Source organism: Callithrix jacchus, chromosome 18, assembly GCF_049354715.1.
Source record: "Callithrix jacchus isolate 240 chromosome 18, calJac240_pri, whole genome shotgun sequence".
Lineage (NCBI taxonomy): Eukaryota > Metazoa > Chordata > Mammalia > Primates > Cebidae > Callithrix > Callithrix jacchus.
Window position 1 is genome coordinate 41,113,816 of NC_133519.1, and position 19,360 is coordinate 41,133,175.

The 19,360-nt window shown below is 39.9% G+C and overlaps 1 protein-coding gene across 3 annotated transcripts in view; it reads right to left on the minus strand.

The window, feature by feature from the left end:
• The window catches only part of SHCBP1L (SHC binding and spindle associated 1 like), a 62,224-nt gene extending 45,338 nt beyond the window's left edge, over window positions 1-16,886 (minus strand). For all 3 annotated transcript variants that reach the window (XM_035279767.3, XM_008984868.4, XM_035279765.3), the window contains exons 1-3: window positions 16,421-16,886; window positions 14,845-14,994; window positions 2,307-2,521 (exon numbers count right to left, since the gene is read on the minus strand). In XM_035279767.3, the coding sequence (XP_035135658.2) occupies window positions 2,307-2,521; window positions 14,845-14,994; window positions 16,421-16,825 (770 nt within the window). In that variant the 5' untranslated portion in view covers window positions 16,826-16,886. The remainder of the gene's footprint in view (window positions 1-2,306; window positions 2,522-14,844; window positions 14,995-16,420) is intronic.
• Between the last annotated feature and the right edge of the window lie 2,474 nt (window positions 16,887-19,360).

A 19,360-nucleotide genomic window follows, 5' to 3' on the forward strand; every position in this document is an offset into this window, starting at 1 on the left:
GATTGGGGGATTTAGTCAATTTAAATTTAGGGTTACTGCCATTTGATGTTGACAGGCTGTTTTATCCATTGGTTGGTGTAAATTCTTCTTTATGTTGGTGCTCTTTACTTTTTGGTGTATTTTTAGAAAGGCTAATACTGGTTGTTTCTTTCTGTGTGTAATGCTTCTTTCAGAAGCTCTTGTAAAGCAGGCCTGGTGGTAATAAAATCTCTGCGTTCTTGCTTGTTCATAAAAGATTTTATTTTTCCTTCGGTTGTGAAGCTTAGTTTGGCTGGATATGAAATTCTGGGCTGAAGGTTCTGTTCCTTGAGGATGTTGAATATTGGCCCCCACTCTCTTCTGGCTTGTAGAGTTTCTGCTGAGAGATCTGCTGTAAGTCTGATAGGCTTGCCTTTGTGGGTAACCTGACCTTTCTCTCTGGCTGCCCTTAGTATTTTCTCCTTTGTTTCAACCCTGGTGAATCTAACGATTATGTGCCTTGGGGTTGCTCTTCTTGAGGAATATCTTTGTGGTGTTCTCTGTATTACCTGGGGTTGAATGTTGACCTGCTTTGCTAGTTTAGGAAAATTTTCCTGAATAATATCCTGAAGGGTATTTTCCAGCTTGGATTCATTCTCTCCGTTGCATTCAGGTACACCTATCAAATGTAAATTTGGTCTTTTCACATAGTCCCACATTGCTTGGAGACTTTGCTCATTCCTTTTTATCCTTTTTTCTCTAATCTTTTCTTCACGTTTTATTTCATTAAGTTGGACTTTGACCTCTGATATCCCTTGTTCTGCTTGAACAATTCGAGTGTTTAAACCTGTGCATACTTCTCGGAGTTCCTGTATTGTATTCTTCAGTTCCATTAATTCACTCATACTCCTCTCTAAGTTGTCTATTCTCAATAGGATTTCATCAAACCTTTTTTCAAAGTCCCTAGTTTCTTTACGTTGGGCTACAACATGGTCTTTTAACTCACCGAAGTTTCTTATTATCCATTCCTTGAAGAGTGATTCTGTCATCAGGATGCGCTCGTTCTCCATCAAGCCTTGTTCCATTGTTGATGTGGAACTGTGGTCATCTTTAGAGGCAGAGGTGTTCTGACTTTGAGTATTCTCAGCTTTTTTACGCTGGTTTCTTCCCGTCATTGTAAATTTATCCTCCTGTCTTCTTTGAAATTACCAACTTTCAGATTAGGTCTCTTGAGTTGATGTCCAGGTTGTTAGTTCCCAGGGCCAGAGCAGCGGCGTTAAAACTGATGGTGTTTTTCTGCCCAGGATTCTCCTGTCTGGCTTCCTTCTTGTGTCCTTAGTAGGCGACTCTGCCTTCCCGGGGCTCCAAACCTCGGTCAGAAGGGGAACCGGTCCTGTTTACTCTGCGCCGAGCGCTACCGCACCGAGGTCCCATCGCAGCCGCTGCGCCAGGCTCTGGTGTCCTGCTGGGGACCCATGCGGGTCCTCCGAACCTGTTTACTCTGCTCAGAGAGCTGCCGCGCTGAGGTGCCGGCGGAACTGCTGCGCTGGCCACGAGGGTCGCGCTGGCCACCCGTGTGTTTCCTCCACTGGGGGATCTTCTGCTCCGTGAGCGACCAGAATTTGTCTGAAAGTGTGGCGTCCTCTAGTTCTCCGCGCCTTCCCTGAGAGCTGCAATCCCAGGATGTTAGCGATTGGCCATCTTGGATCGTTCTCCAGGTAAAACTTTAAAAATTAGATGATTTGCATTCTATTTTAGGTTACTATAAATGAGATAATGTTTCTAGAAGTGAGACTGTAAAATTCAGTTTCTAAATTTCATAGATTTTGGCTACTACTTGCTCAACAAATAAATAATATGTACAATACTATCAAATTTGTATGGGAAGAAAACATTAGAAAAACAAAAACATGCCAGAAATATTCTGTATTCTGTTTGTGGATAGCTTCCCTCAAATTGTATCACCTTATAAGAAGTAATCATAATGTGAATGATGATATATAGTATTTGTAATGCCCTTAAATGTGAGAAATGCTAATGTATTTAATATGGTTAAATATGAATACAAGTTAATGTTACTTATTTCAAGAATTCTTTCAAATTTGATTTTCGTAAAATCCAAGATCAAAAAATTGCAATCTTTTCATTACCCATATATGTTTCTGTAAGGAAATGTTTTTACTAAAAGTTACAAATATAATATATTAATTTAAAATTGACAAATTTAATCCAGTAGTAGTGAGTAAAAATTAAATCAGTAAATACTTATAAAGTGATTATATGAACAAAACTTTCATATCAACTTTTGAATATGATCATTTAACTTTCAAAAGTAAAGGCCCTAATACCTGACAACTTCCAAGGCAAAAGCAATATCACGTATATCAGTATCTTGTCCCTCAACAGGATACACTTCCAAAAGAGGCACACTGTGTTCCAGTTCCTCCAAAATCTCATCAACCAAATCTCTTGGAATATTTGTGATGTTAGAAGAAAGGGGCTCAGCGACAGAAACAGCAACTTTGAAATGAGATGATGAGTCTTGGTACAGTCCACAAGTTACCTAAGATAAATATCATAAGAGATACAGTTATAAGTATCAGTAAACCACAGGAGTTTACTGATAAGAGAGAGATTTTGAGCGTGAACTGACTCTCAGTCACTGGCTAATAAAGGACTTGCAATTTGAACTCAGTGTGACGCTTCTTTCGTGACTCGCTCGGTTACAATTATAGATCAATATTAAATATATTATCAATAGTTTTCAAACCCTATTTTTTAAACACATTTTTTCAGTTTCATGGAAGGAATTCTGTATCTCCTACATTATTTATTTCTAAGATTGAGTTGCCAGACTTTGAGATTTCATAAAATAGTGTTGTATATATATGTTTATACATATATATTTAAGCCAGGGTCTTACTGTGTTGCTCAGGCTAGTGTGCAGTGGCTATTCACAGGTGTAATCATTGCACACTCATCCTCAAATTCCTGGGCTCAAGTCTCCACTTACCTCAGCCTCCTGAGAACCTACCTGGGACTACAGGTACATGCCACTGTGCCCAGCTAATATTATAAAAAAATTCTTGGACAAATTTTGCCATAAAAGCATGTTAAAAAAAAAAAAGCCTTGCTATCTGTATGACATCATGGGCATCATTGGTAAAAGAATGACTATTCAAACATTAGAAAAACAAAAAAGCAGAAAGGACATAAAGAGTAAACTTCTCAAGTTGATTGAGCTTCATGGACAACATGCTACATGGTGTTTACTCTTCCTATTTCACCATAGTATAGTAATACTTCCCTGCACTTGTCTGAAAATCAGTGTGTGAGAACCAAAGTTGATAGCAGTTTTAAAAAATTTTAATAAGTTATATTACATATTAACACAAATTTTAAAATGTTGGCCTCGAACTCCTGGGCACAGTGGCTCATGCCTGTAATCCCAGCACTTTGGGAGGCCAAGGCGGGTGGATCATGAGGTCAGGAGATCAAGACCATCCTGGCCAACATGGTGAAACTCTATCTTTACTAAAAACACAAACAGTAGCTGGGTGTGGTGATGTGCATCTGTAATACCAGCTACTCAGGAGGCTGAGGCAGGAGAATCGCTTGAACCCAGGAGGCAGAGGTTGCAGTGAGCCAAGATCATGCCACTGCACTCCAGCCTGGCGACAGAGCGAGACTCCATCTAAAAAAAAAAAATGTTGGCACAAAATTAGTATTAATACAAACACTTCCAAAATCAATTCTGAAAATTTTAAGTACATAGGCAATGAAATTCTTCATTTTTTGGCAGAGTTATATCAAAAAAAACATATTTTAAGTATCAGCAAGTATAACACCATTAATAATAAAACAATAATCATTTAAATACAGGAAATATCTTCAAATCATTAACTAAACTTTGAAATACAAAGTTTATAATTAATTTAATATAAATTCTGTTCTTAAAAGCAGTTATGGGACTGAAGAAAACTAGGAAAATAGAATAACAATTTAAAACTGGGTGTCTGCAGATAATAAATGATCAACAATCCATATTTGTGACAGGACAAAAATATATTTCCAAAGAATCTTTATGAAATATGATACTGAGCCTTGTATTTTAATATTTTAGTTCTCTCTCTTTTTTTAAGAAACAGGGTTTCACTCTGTTGCCTAGGCTAATGTGCAGTGGCACAATCATAGTTCACAGCAGCCTCAAACTCCTGGGCTCAAGCAATCCTCTCCTCTCAGCCTCCCAATTAGCTAGGACTACATGTGCCACCATGCTCAATTTTTTTTTTTTTTTTTTTTTTTTTTTGTAGAGACAGGGTCTCACTATGTTGCCCAGGCTAGTCTTGAATTCCTGGCCTCCAATGATCCTGCTGCCTCGGCCTCTTAAAGTGCTAGGATTACAGGCATAAAGTCACCATTCCTGGCCGAGGTTTTTTTTGTTTTTTGGTTTTTTTTTTGGAGACAGGGTCTCACTTTGTTGCCATGGCTAGAGTGCAGTGGCACAAACTCAGCTCACTGCAATCTTCACCTTCCAGTTCAAGTGATTCTCCTGTCTCAGCCTCCCAAAGTGCTGGGATTACAGGTGTGAACCACTGTACCTGGCCTGGCCTAGTTTTTTTTTTTTTTTTTTTTTTTTTTCGGTATTATACATGCATACAGTTTAGAATCAAATAGCTGTACCAGGTTTGTTATGAAAAATAGAGTTCAGACTGGGCATGGTGGCTCATACCTGTAATCCCAGCACTTTGGGAGACCGAGGTAGATGGATCACCTGAGGTCAGAAGTTCGAAACCAGCCTGGCCAACATGGTGAAACCCTGTCTCTACTGAAAAATACAAAAATTGGCCAGTTGTGGTGATGTGTGCCTGTAATCCCAGCTACTCAGGAGGCTGAGGCAGGAGAATCGCTTGAACCTGGGAGGTGGAGGTTGCAGTGAGACAAGATCGCACCACTGCACTCCAGCCTAGGCAACAGAGCAAGAAAGAAAGGGAAGAAATGAAAGAAAGGAAGGAAGGAAAGAAAGAAAGAAAGAAAAAGAGAGAGAGAAAGAAAGAAGGAGGGAGAGAGGGAGGGAGGGAAGGAAGGAAGGAAGGAAGGAAGGAAGGAAGGAAGGAAGGAAGGAAGGAAGGAAGGAAGGAATTCCTTGACAGTCTTCTATTACCCTCTAATTCTTGTTCCTCAGAGGCAACCATTTTTAACTCTTTTAGCTGATTATTTTTTGACATTTATATCTTTATCTTTAAATAATATGCTTTTATTGCTATTTAAACTTTTTTTTCAGTTTTTGGCATTGGATATTGACTTCCAACTCTGAAAGATAAGAATTTAGTTGTCTCTTTCATTTTTCCTCATTTTCGTCATATACAACCACTCCCTCTTGGCCTTTCATTCACCAACATGGTTATATCTTAAGTATTCAGCTTTTACCTTAATAGGTTTGAAAAATGTGATTCACAGGTGAGCCATATAGTATAAGCTGATTTTTCTTTCCTGCAAAAAATGTTGTTTTCCCAGCAGTCAATAATTGTATTGCTTTTCATTTGCTCATTTTCTATGTGGCTTTCATTAATTTAGCCACAAATTCCTTAAGTTGTAAAAATTTCTTTTCAATATATTCAAAGCTACAAAAATATATTTTGTGTTTAAAATAAAATACTGGCTTCATTTTATTTAAAGCATTCTTCCAGAGTTAGATTCTGACTAGTTCTAATTTGAATTGGCTCCCTAGGCCTGCTATGTACATAACTGTTATCACTATGCCATCATCTTAGGAATCCCCTTTGTTTTTCTCGTATGTTGTGGCTTTTCTGCATTTTGAATCTGATGTCTTCGTACTTCTTGATTTACTTCTTTGACTGCAGATGACATCCATTAACTTCCCAAGAAAGGGTACATTGGACATAACTTTTGAGACCTCACATACTTGAAAATGTCTTTCTACTCTTATAGTGTGACTAGGTATAAAATTGTACAATAGAGTATCACTTTCCCTAAAATTTTTGAAAATATATTTTCATAGCTTTTAAAACTAGGAATTACTACTGAAAAGTCTGGGCTAGGTATGGTGGCTTATACCTGTAATCCCAGCACTTTAGGAGGCTGAGGCAGGAGGATCTCTTGAGGCCAGGACCAGCCTGGCAAACATAGTGAAACCATCTCTACCAAAAGTGCAAAAATTAGCTGGATGTGGTGGCACATGCCTGTGATCCCAGCTACTCAGGATGCTGAGGCACAAGAATTGCTTGAGGCTGGGAAGCAAAGGCTGCAGTAAGCCAAGATTGCACCACTGCACTCCAGCCTGGGCAACACAGCAAGACTATGTCTAAAAAGAGAAAAGTCTGATGTATGGTGCCATTCTGCCTCTTGATTCTTTATATAAACCTATCTTTTTTTCTCTCTGGAATATTATTGAACCTTCTCTTTGGCCCCAGTATTCCCAAATTTCACTATGTGCAGGACACTAAGTGGGCCCTTTCAGTCTAGAAATTTATGTCCTTTGGGTCTGAGAAACTTTCACAATTTGACAATTTGCTTTCTTCTGTTCTTGGCACCAACCTCTAACCCATTCTCTCTTCTCCCTTCCTTTCTTCTCCTCCTCATCTCCTCTTCACTGGTTGATCTGCCCTGGCTCTTTCTGTTGTTAGTCGGTATCATTAGGTCTTTTTTTTTTTTACATATGATCATACAAAAATCTTTCAAATCTCATTCCTGTAGGGATATGCCTTAGCTGCCTGTGTTCTAGAAGCAGAGTCGGGGGATAGAAGATAGAGGATCCCAACATTCAGTGTCAGTAAAGTTTCATTTAATTCTCATCATCCCAATGGGGGTACTCCCACCCTTAACCACGCTTCTCAAGTTGGCTTCTTAAATTTGTAGGCTTATATATCTTTTGCCAAATTTGGTAAATTTTTTGCAATTCTTGAATATTTTTCAGCCCTCCCTCTTTCTTCTCTCTTTCTGGAACTCTGAAGACATGAATGTGAGGTCTTTTGTTATAGTCCACATGTCCCTGAGGTTCTGTCTTTTTAAGTCTATTTTACTTATGGTGTTATGATTTGATAATTTCTATTTTTCTATCTTCAAGTAAAATAATTTTCCTGTCTTCATTCTACTTTTTTGTTGTTACTCTTCTACACGTGTTGATGTTTCCAGGTTGTTAGCTTTTCTAGTACCCCATCTAGAATATATGGTGCAAAGAAAAGGCCAGATGGCTGGGCACAGTGGCTTATACCTGTAATCTCAGCACTTTGGGAGGCTGAGGTGGGTGCATCATCTGAGGTCAGGAGTTCGAGACCAGCCTGGCCAACATGGTGAAACCCCATTTCTACTAAAAATACAAAAATTAGCTGGGCTTGGTGGTGGGTACCTGTAATCCCACCTAATTGGAAGACTGAAGCAGGAAAAATCACTTGAACCCAGGAGGCAGAGGTTGTAGTGAGCCAAGATCGCGCGATTGCACTCCAGCCTTGGTGACAAGAGCAAAACTCTGTCTCAAAAAAAAAAAAGAAAAGCCCAGAAAACTTACTACCTTATTGTTCCTTGGGTCATGAGGTCCCTAGCCAATCTGCCTCCGTAGCCAATCTGCCTTCTCTCCACTCTTCAGAGCTATATACTTGTTTTATAGATGTAATCCAGGGATTAGTTGTACTTAATGGGAAGAGTCGGGGGGAAAGTATGCCGACCCCATGTTCCTGGAAGTCCCTGTTTCTTAAATAGCCTTTTAAGCAGTTCTTTCTTTCAACCTCATTTTCAGAGTTCTGAGTACAGTCACTTCCTGAGTACTTAAGGTTATACGGTGGAAATCAGAGTTGTTTTTGTTTATTTGTTTGTTTTGGGCTTTCCCTACTGCCACCTTAGGATTCAACTTTCTTAGTGCTACAGAATGAGTTGCCACTTATTTATCTGATTTACAACTTTTAAATTTTGTTGTTATTTTCTCCTTTCCTATTTCTCCTTGTCCCTGGTTATCTTTTTAAAAATTCCTTTGCTTTCATTTTGGTGGAGAACTCTGGGAACAAAAAGAAGATCCTACAAGTTTTCAAAGAAGAAAAAAATATACAGGTATTATCAAAGGATTGATGATATTGTCTTCTCAACCAGCAATTCTGGAAGCTTGAAGACAATGAAACAATAGCTTCCAAATTCTGAGCATGATTTGAAACCTAGAATTCATATAACAAATCTATCAAATAAATGTTCATGTACTATACAGGCATTTTAAGACATACAAAATCCCAATAATTTTTTTATTGCATTTAGGTTTTGGGGTACATGTGAAGAACATGCAAGACAGTTGCATAGGTACACACGTGGCAGTGTGATTTGCTGCCTTCCTCCCCTTCACCTATATCTGGCATTTCTCCCCATGCTATCTCTCCCCAACTCACCACCCCTCACTGTCCCTCCCCTATTCCCCCCAACAGACCCCAGTGTGTAGTGCTCCCCTCCCTGTGTCCATGTGTTCTCATTGTTCAACACCCACCTATGAGTGAGAACATGCAGTATTTCATTTTCTGTTCTTGTGTCAGTTTGCTGAGAATGACGGTCTCCAGGTTCATCCATGTCCCTACAAAGGATACGAACTCATTGTTTTTGATGGCTGCATAATATTCCATGGTGTATATGTGCCACATTTTCCCTGTCCAGTCTATCATCAATGGGCATTTGGGTTGGTTCCAAGTCTTTGCTATTGTAAACAGTGCTGCAATGAACATTTGTGTGCATATGTCCTTATAGTAGAATGATTTATAATCCTCTGGATATATACCCAGTAATGGGATTGCTGAAGATCCCAATAATTTTATCTGCTTTGTGGCTATACTTATAAAGCTGTTATAATAAGTTCCTTGGCCAAAGTGAGAGAATAAACTAACAAAAAAGGAAGGCAGGGAATTTGGGAAATTCATTATTTGCACAGGAGAATGAAGACAAGAATTCTTAGGATGATGATGATGAGAGATCCTATGAGAACAGCTGTCTTAGTCTGTTTTCTGTTGCTATGACTGAAGACTTAAGATGTGGTAATTCATAAGAAAAGAAATTTACTTCTTTCAGGGCCTTTCTGCTGGTGGGGAGTCTCTGCTGAGTCCTGAGGCAGGAACTCCATGCCAAATTGGCTTTTATAAACAGACTCACTCTACTCTTGTGACAACAAACCCACTCACATGATAACCTTTAATCCATGAACCTATTAATCCAAAAATGGATTAATCCATTTGATATGGTTTGGCTGTGTCCCCACTCAAATTTCATCTTGAATTGTAGCTCCCATAATTCCCATATGTTCTGGGAGGGATCCGGGGGAAGATAATTGAAATGTGGGGGCAGGTCTTTCCAGTGCTATTCTTGTGATACTGAATAAGTGTCATGAGATCTGATGGTTTTATAAAGGGGAGTTTCCCTGTACAAGTTTTCTCTTTTCACTTGTCTGCTGCCATGTGAGATGTGCCTTTCACCTTCTGCCATGATTGTGAGGCCTCCCCAGCCATGTGTAACTGTGAGTCCATTTAAACGTCTTTCTTTTGTGAATTGTCCAGTCTCAGGTATATCTTTATCAGCAGTGTGAAATGGAATAATACACCATTCATAAAAGCAGAGCCTTCATGTTCCAATCACCTCTTAAAGGACCTACCTCTTACTACTGTTACATTGGGGATTAAGTTTCAACATGAGTTTTGAAAGGGAAAAACATTCAAACCATAGCAACAGCTATCCAGCAGGTCTAGAGATCTACATCTATGATTGTAATAAGGATGCAAGAGATACCTACCTCTTTAAGAAGACAAACTGATATATTTGAACCTATTAAGAAGATTTGCATAACTGGGGGAAATTTTTGAGGTAATCTAGTGATAAATACATAGACAACTAAACACAATAAAAAACAAGGTTATTAATAACTCTGGCAATTTTTTTAATATCCAGAAAATGAAAATTAATCATAATATACTACATGATTATCCATCCATGAAGTGTTTACATATTCATAATAAGGTAAACCGTGAGTATTCAGTCAAATGAAAATTCCTATATAAGTATTTTGGGAGGATGGAAGCATGTGGAAATTCAGTTATGAGGTAGAACAGGAAATGGTAATAGCGATGGTGTATATGAAAGAGGTAAATCCCCATTTTCCACAGTGGGAACCTATATGTAAAACTTAAAATGAAGAAATCAAAAAGTACTAATACAAGCATATTACTTGGAGATAAGCAATTAATACTACTATAATTAATTTAACTTGTTGAAATTGGCTGTACCTGGAAAATATAAGAAATGTCAGCAGAAGGTGGATAAGGTTTGGGTCACTGCAGCTTTTCATAACAAAATAACTCTATTTGATTCTATAAACTATGTGCGTTTTTTATAAAACTTAGAAAACATTTAACCACAAATGGGTAGACAGAAGGTAAGAAAGTTGAAACATTTAATATATTTTGGGGGGCCTTATAAGGAAATAAAGAAGAGAAACAGGTTGTAGCTTAAGATAAGGTAAGGGTTCAAGCAGTTAAAGATGTGAATTTAAATGCCTTACACTTTTGTTCAGCAAGTAAGTTATGGATCACAACAAAATGGGTAGGTAGAACAGGCTTCAGTACAAAGGAGTCTACTAATGAAGCTGGGAAAATAGAAATAACCATGATGCAAGATGTGTTGAGAGCAGCTAAAAGTGACTATTTGCCTCTTCAGAAATATGATACAGTAGAATGAGGAAAATAGTCAGTTTCTGGAATCCACTAAGTTTCTTAAACCTCTCCAACTCAAAGATTCTCTAAGCCTCATCAAGAAATATAAACAAAATTCCAAAGCACGTAGACAAAAAATTGGGGGAAGGGTAATAGGTACTTACAAAAAAGCTTGTTGATGGTGACTAGTACACAGTGTTTGTAAAAAAATTTAATATCACCACTGTTAACCTTTTGCTTTTTATCTTCCAGCTTCAGTCCTATTTATATAATTTACATAGTAGTTAGATCATACTGTGTATCTAGTTTGTATCTTACATTTCATTTTATATTACATAATGAGCATTTTCTGAGTCCATTACCAGGTTTCTTAAATATTGGTTTTATATCTACATAATATTCTATCTTGTGGATAATCATTTATATGACCAGTAACCAATTACTAAACTTTTATGATATTCCCAATTTTTTTTTTGAAACAGCATCTCACCCTGTCACCTAGGCTGGAGTGCAACGGCACAATCTCGGCTCACTGCAACCTCCATCTTGTTCTGCATTTCTACACTTGGATCTTAGGCAAAAGGCCAAGAAGCAATGTTTTTCCACATTTCTGATTTTCGTAGAAGAAATTTCCAGAAATAAAGTTCTAGTTTAAAGTTCTTGCTATATTTTGCCAAACTGCTTTGTACAGAAGTTATAACAAAGTTTTCTTAATTTTTGGACCGCTTTGTAACCAAAGTTAAAGGTATGCTAGATTTCCTTCCAATCAAGTAGACTTGACCCTTGAACAACACAGGTTCCAACTGGATGGGTCCACTTATATGCGTATTTTCTTCTGCCTCTGCCACCCTAGAGAGAGCAGGACAAACTTCCTCCTCAGCCCATTCAGCATGAAGACAACAAAAATGAAGATCTTTATGATGATCTACTTCTATATAATGAATAGTAAATATATTTTTCTCTTCCTTACGATTTTTCTTTTATGAGACAGGTTCTTGCTCTCAAATTTCTGGTCTCAAGTGATCCTCCCACCTCCATGTAGATAGGATTATAGGTGTGCACCACCACCCAGCTCATTTAAAAATTTTTAGTAGAGATAAGGCCTTGCTATTTGCCCAGGCTGGTCTCAAAGTCCTGACTTCAAGCAATCCTCCTGCCCAGGGTTCCCAAAGTGATGGGACTACGGCATTAACCCCTGTGCCCTGCCTTTACAATTTTCTTGATAACATTTTCTTTTCTCTAGCTTATTTTATTGTAAGAATACAATGTTTATAATACTTATGACATTAAAAATATGTATTAATTAACTGTAAATGTTATCAGTAAGACTTCCAGTTAACAGTTGGCTATTAATTATTTGCGAAGTCAAAAGTTGATATACATGAATTTTTGACTGTGCAGGGCCCTGCATTTTTCAAGAGTCAACTGCACTGTGTTACTAAGTTTTTTGTTTGTTGGTTGATTATTGTATGAATTCATGCTAGGAAGAATAATGACCTCCAAAGATGTCCATGCCCTAATCCTTAGAATCTGTGAATGTTACCTTACACGGCAAAATGGACTTCATAGATGTGATTACAATTAGAGACTGAAATATGGAGGTTATCTTAGATTACCCAGTTGTGCCCATTCTAATCGCGAGTTGATTAAAAGGGGACCACCTTTTTAGCCTGTTGTGAACCAGAAAGATGAAATGCGAGAAGTATACTGAAGACAGAGGAAGAGGGCCACAAGATACAGAATTCAGGCTGCTTATAGAGGCTAAAAAAGGCAAGGAAACAGATTCTCACCTACAGCCTCCACAAAGGTATGCAGCCTTGCATACACCTTAATTTTAGCTCAGTTAGGCCCATGTCAGACTTCTGATCTACAGAGTTGTAAGATAATAAATTTGTATTGTTTGAGCCACCAAATATGGTAATTTGCTGTGGCATTAATAGAAAACTAATACAGTATCTAAAGAAAAAGAGATCGGGGTTCATTGGAATAAATTATTGTGACTACAGAACAAAGAGCATTATATAACATTTTTGATACTTCAGTTGAAATAAGACTAAAGAAGCAGAGCCAGATAAAACAACAACATGAATTGTGCAACACTATCTTAAGAGGTCCCAAGAGCTACTCTCACTTGTTTATCTGTCACAAAATAATTAGAATCTGCCAATATGCTACTCTGCTTTTTCCTCTGTTCTCATGTTTCATCCTGTCTTTCTAACATTTAAAGGAGATTACTAGCCCCTATAGAATTCTAAAGTAAGGGAGAGAGAGATTAAATAATCAATGTATTGCAAGTAAAACCTTAGAAATTGATAGAACTTTTAGGTAACAACCCACTGAGTTTCCACGAAAGTTTAGAGCTCTTGAAAATTTTATGGAGTGTAGGGGCTATCATGAGGTATTGAGAGAGATGCTAAGACACCATCATTCATTTCAATCAGAAATGTTCTGCTTTAACGTTAAGCTTTCACATAAAACTTGATTGAAGAAAACCCCACAAACTTATACTGCTAAAAAAAAAAAAAAAAAAAACCATACAGCCAGATGAAAACCATTTTTAACCAGATGAAAAAAAAAAAAATCCAAAGAAGGAAGATCTAGGCAAAACTACTCAAAGTCTGAAGATGAGCAAACCTCTATGAAACAGAGTACTACTGGTCAGGTATGGTGGCTCCACCTGTAGTCCCAGGACTTGGGGAGGCTGAGGTGGGTGGATCACTTGAGATCAGGAGTTCAAGACCAGCCTGGCCAACATAGTAAAATCCCATTTTTACTAAAAATAGAAAAATTAGCCAGGTGTGGTGGTGTGCACCTGAGGTCCCAGCTACTCAGGAGGCTGAGGTTAGAGGACTGCTTGAAACCAGGAAGCAGAGGTTGCAGTGAGCTGAGATTGTACCACTGTACCCCAGCCTGGGCAACAGAGTGAGACCTTGTCAAAATAAAAAGAAAAAAGAAAGGAAACAATATTACTAAAAAAAAAAAATTACATTTCTTTTTCTTTCCTCATCTGAACTGAGCTTCATAATTCAGATAAATGAAGATTAAAGGAAAAAGAGAAAAAGAAGGCTCAAGTTTGTTAAAGACTAAATTGCTAGTTTTATAAGAAATGCATAAAGACAAAGAGTCTTCTTGAAAAATAGATTATTATTGAAAAATTAGCTAATCCCAAGACTCTTTTACATTCCTTTTGTAATCTCTATGACTGAAAATATGATATTCTTTTTTTTTGAGATGGGGTCTCACAGTGTTGCCCAGGCTCACTGCAACTTCTGCCTCCCAGGCTCAAGCGATCTTTCTGAGTAGCTGGGACCACAGGTGTGTGCCTGTTTTTTTTGTAGAGACAGGGTTTTACCATGGTTCTCAGGCTGATCTTGAACTCCTGAGCTCAAGTGATTCACCTACCTTGGCCTCCCAAAGTGCTGGGACTATAGGCATGAGCCACTGTACCTGGGCGCCATTCTTTATCTGTAAAACTGACACTAACTTTTCCGTAGAAAACATATTTTTAAATTGTTCTCAAGTAGTATATAACATAATGAGTTACAAACGAAGTTTTTCTTGTGACCAAAAATACAGATTTAAATTACCTATCTGGGGCAAGGGTATCATTTGTGATTATAAATGTTAATTTCTATACAAGGATAATTGATGTTTAATGGAATCAAACATGCCACAATGTTTAGCCTACAGTGCTAACAAAGAAAAATCTTATCAGACAAAAGGCTTGGAAGACATTATACTAGAAGGGTACTTTTCAAAAGAAAAAAAAAATTCATGTTTTGCCAATAGTTTTCTGTTCCATTTCTTTTTCTTTCCTCATCTGAACTAAGCTTCATAATTCAGATAATTGAAGACTAAAGCAAAAAGAGAAAAAGGCGGCCCAAATTTGTTAAAGACTAAATTGCTAATTTTATAAGAAATGCATTTTTGTTATTTTTACATTATTTGAGCAAAAACTTGGCTAATAAGCATTTAATGATAATGGCTTACAGGTACTAACATTCCCTTTACCTTCTTTTTACACTGTTCATTTTCTCAGAAACTTAAAACAGAAGTACTATGTGTCAACTCTTTTTTTTTTCCAGGAGCAGCACCTGAAATGTGTCAACTCTTATGTATCAATCTAATAACAAAGTCATATTTTAGTCTTTAAAAGAACTGATTCAAAAAGAACAAAGATCAAATAAAATTTATTTACCTCAACCAGTATTCCAACAAAAGGGATAGAAGATTCTTCATATTTCACAAAGAATACATCGGGATTAGTCTTCCACACTCCAAGCCATTTGTCTTTCAACTTTAATTTTTCTGATAGGTATTTGCCCATAACCTCATCAGCATATACTCCCTAACAAGAGAAAAAAACATATATCTATGTGCAAATATATGAAATTATAGATTTTTAACTTTTTTTTTTTTACTGATTCCTATTTTAAAATAACAATGTAGCCTTAAATAATGAATGACCGGGAAAATTACAAATTTTAACCGAAACCACATCTAGTGAAAAACATCATCAACAAAAAATTAAACTTAAAAGATCATTCACTCGAGTAATTCATAGATAAGACAGCTAGTTATTTGTGTCTTAAAGTAATTTTTAACTTTTTATAAATACCACCGCAATGAATATGCATTTATACAAATTCTGCTGCAACTTAAAAAACTAGGTTAGAAACACTAAATATTTGCTCTATTCCGTTTTAACAGGTATGTATTTTCCATTCAAACTATCATGTCGCATCGTGGACTGCTGTATGGGAACTACTCTTTTTTTCTTTTTTTTTTTTGGAGACGGAGTCTGGCTCTGTCGCCCAGGCTGGGTGCAGTGGTGCAATCATGGCTCACTGCAATCTCTGCTCCAAGGTTCAATAGATTCTCCTGCCTTAGCCTCCCGAGTAGCTGGGATGACAGGCGCCCGCCACCACATCCAGCTAATTTTTGTATTTTTAATGGAGGCAGGGTTTTGCCATGTTGGCCAGGCTGGTCTCGAACTCCTGACCTCAGGTGATCCACCCACCTCGGCCTCCCAAAGTGCCTGGATTACAGGCATAAGCCACCGCACCCCACTTGGAAGTATTCTTAAAAGTAATTTCTTTCTTTTTATTTTGGAGATAGAGTTTCGCTCCGTTGCCAGGCGCCAGGCAGGAGTGCAGTGGCACAACCTCGGCTCACCGCAACCTCCGCCTCCCAGGTTCAGGCAATTCTCCTGCCTCAGCCTCCTGAGTACCTGGGATTACAGGCACGCGCCACCATGCCCAGCTAATTTTTTGTATTTTTAGTGGAGACGGGGTTTCACCATGTTGACCAGGATGGTCTCGATCTCTTGACCTTGTGATCCGCCCGCCTCGGCCTCCCAAAGTGCTGGGATTACAGGCGTGAGCCACCGCGCCCGGCCTTAAAAGTAATTTCTAGTATCGTCGCGTAAAAGTCAAGGCTGAGTGATCTTACTCCTGTTTGGACATCAATTGTTAAATAAAGGTACTAAGATTCAGGCCTGTGCGGTGATAAGGTCAACACAGCTTCATTTTTTAGGAGCTCTTGGAAAACACTCTCAGGCTGTCCCGTTAACCGACGAATGTTGTCGGAAACTCGAACCTTAAATCCTCTAGGGCACCTCGAACAAGGTGAATGCTCTATACACGTTGACTCCATTTAATTTTTTGAAACGCAGGTTCTCGTTGTGCCCGTCGGACCCCGTCCCCCTAAGAGGGTAGCCCCAGAGGCCTGTCCCGAGGCCCCGGCGAGCTTCCGAGCGCCCCGGATCTATTCACCTCACAGTCCTGCAGCACTTGGTCGCAATACAGCGCCACCTTCTCTTTCCGCCACATCCCCCGCATACGGGACACGCAGATTGGGGGCAGGGGCTGCGCCTCGTCCTCCTCCTCAGGCACTGACAGCAGGGCCTCCTTCTCCTCCTTCTCCTCCTCGGCCGCCTCCTCCTCCGCCTGAGCCGCGGGCAGGCGCTGGAGCCGCCACCTGGCCTCCTCCCGGCCCGCTTTTCCCTTCACCTGGCGAAGGGAGGCCACCACAGACCGCACCGTGATGGCGGTGCTCTTCAGTGTGGTCTCGGCCGCCGTGTCCGCGGGGACGGCGGAAGCAGCCTTCTCGCCTCGCCTTCCAGGGCTGATGGTGCGAACTGAGTCCACCGGCACCGAGGCACTGGAGCGGGACGCCATGTCCTCAGCAGCCGGAGCGCCGGCGCAGCCGTTGGCCAGTTTTCCCGCTCTCGGCCGCACTGGCCAATAGGCGCGCTGCGCTTCAGGTCCAACGAGCGGCGGCTCGAGGGACTTCCGCCTGGCGGGGTGCTGCGGCTCGGGTAGGGATGTGGGGCGCGGCGCGGGGCTGGGGGGCGGGGCCTGAGGCTGGAGCGCGGGGTCCTGTGGAGACTGTCGGGGTGCTGATGGGCGCGACTCAGGGTGAGGTGGGACGGGGCGGGGCGCCTGGGCTCAGGACAGGGTTGGGGGGCCGGGGGCAGTGTGGGGTGCTGCTCCGTGCGGAACCACCAGGTGCCGCCCCACCAGAAGGTGGCAGTGGAGCCCCAACGCACAGGCTCTAAGCCCAGCCCTCTCACTCCCCCAGGGGAGGTTTCCTTAGGGTCCTCATATGTTTCATGGTGATTACGAGTCACCCTCTATTTTAGGTCCATCAGGACCTAAAAATGCTCCACCTATCACTCCACGCACTTATAAATGCACAAACAAAGCCTGAAAGAAAATTTATTTTCGTACTGGGAGGTGACACTAACTGGAACCCTCTGGTTATTACTAGAGGAAATTCCCTAGTGACAAATCCAGCAACCTAGATTTCCGCTCAGCCCCCGCCTATGACAGGGTTCCCCAAATAGGATTTCTTTTACATTCTAAACAGGGGTCTCGCTTTTTGCCAAGATGTGGTAATACCAAGGACATCTTGTCTGTTTTCTTGTTCTGTTGTGCTATTCAAAATTCTCACATAAAACATTATGTTATGTAACTGTGAAACGGGACAACAACTTCCAGCTGGGAGTGATGCATGCAAACTATGAACATTTTCACAGTAGAAGTCGGTTCAAGATCATACATTTTGGAGAACAACAGAGACCACTCACTTCTGGTATTTTACCGTTTAATGTATGTATATTGAGCCAACTGGAATTAACGTTTGTTTACAGCCTATCTGTGAAATATTGCACTGAAGCTGACAGTTCCCAAGGAGAAGAACAGCATTGGGAAAACACCTGCCTTCTTTCACACTCATCTGGAAGAACACTATGTTAAATTTTGAGTTTATTTTGAGAAAAACATTAGTATTAATATCATGTTATTGTAGTTCAGGGAATAATTACAGCATGCATCTTTATTCCATTCATCGTCCTGGACTTTATTGAAAACAATACCTAACTCTGAATATTTGACTCACCAAAAAAAAAAAAAAAAGTTTTACTCTAGTGTTTTTCTTTTTCCTTATCTTTTTTTTGAGATGGAGTTTCGCTCTTGTTACCCAGGCTGGAGTGCAATGGCGCGATCTTGGCTCACCGCAACCTCCGCCTCCTGGGTTCAGGCAATTCTCCTGCCTCAGCCTCCTGAGTAGCTGGGATTACAGGCACGCGCCACCATGCCCAGCTAATTTTTTGTATTTTTAGTAGAGACAGGGTTTCACCATGTTGACCAGGATGGTCTCAATCTCTTGACCTTGTGATCCGCCCGCCTCGGCCTCCCAATACTCTAGTGTTTTTTTCCAAAAAAGTTTGTTTTTGATAAATTATGGGTTTTTTAATTCTTAGGTTGAATAATGAAGACCACCTGTCCTGGTCCAAAGTTTAAAAACAGCATAGCTTCCTTTTCCTCTAAAAAGCAAATGTTTGTTAGAAATCTGCTACATGCCTTGCAATGCATAGATGCCAAAGTTATAGAGGTAAAAGGCCAAATCCCTGCCCTCATAATCCTGGGGGCTCTCACTTTTCCAAGAGAAAGATACAGATAGGTCAGTAGATGATTGTCTTTGGTAAGACCATGGTTTTGTTTGTTTGTTTTTTGATGGAGTCTTGCTCTGTTCCAGGCTGGAGTGCAGTGGCTGCGATTTCTTTTCACTGCAACCTCAGCCTCCCTGGTCAAGAGATTCCCCTGCCTCAGCCTACTGAGTAGCTGGGACTACAGGTGCATGCCACCACACCCAGCTAATTTTTTTTTTTTTTTTTTTTTCAGTAGAGACGGGGTTTCACCATGTTGGCCAGGATGGTCTCGATCTCCTGACCTTGTGATCCACCTCCCAAAGTGATCAGATTACAGGTGTGACACACCGTGCCCAGCAGACCATGCGTTTTATTTATATATGCATAAACAAATACAAATTATGTGTGTATACATACATTACACATTGTAGGAGAAAAGGATCTTACTTCTCTGAAGAGGTGCTACTTAAGCTGAGTTTTTAAAATAACTTTTTTTTTTTTTGCATCCAAAAGAAATTTAGCTTGTTTCTCCCACCTCTTGCCTCCTCCAGGATGCTTTGACAAATGGAATGCCATGTCCCTTTTTCCTGAAATGACTCCCTCCTGCCTGGGTCCAACACAGAGCTCCCACTGTCCAGGCTCAAGATCGGCTTTCAGTTCCACCCATGGCCACTGCATCTCTTGGTCATTCTTCAAGGGGTCTTCGTATTTTCATCCTTCTCCTGCATTCCGAAGTGGAAGCTCTGTTGGCTGTCTCTCTTGTCCTCTTCCTGATGAGCCA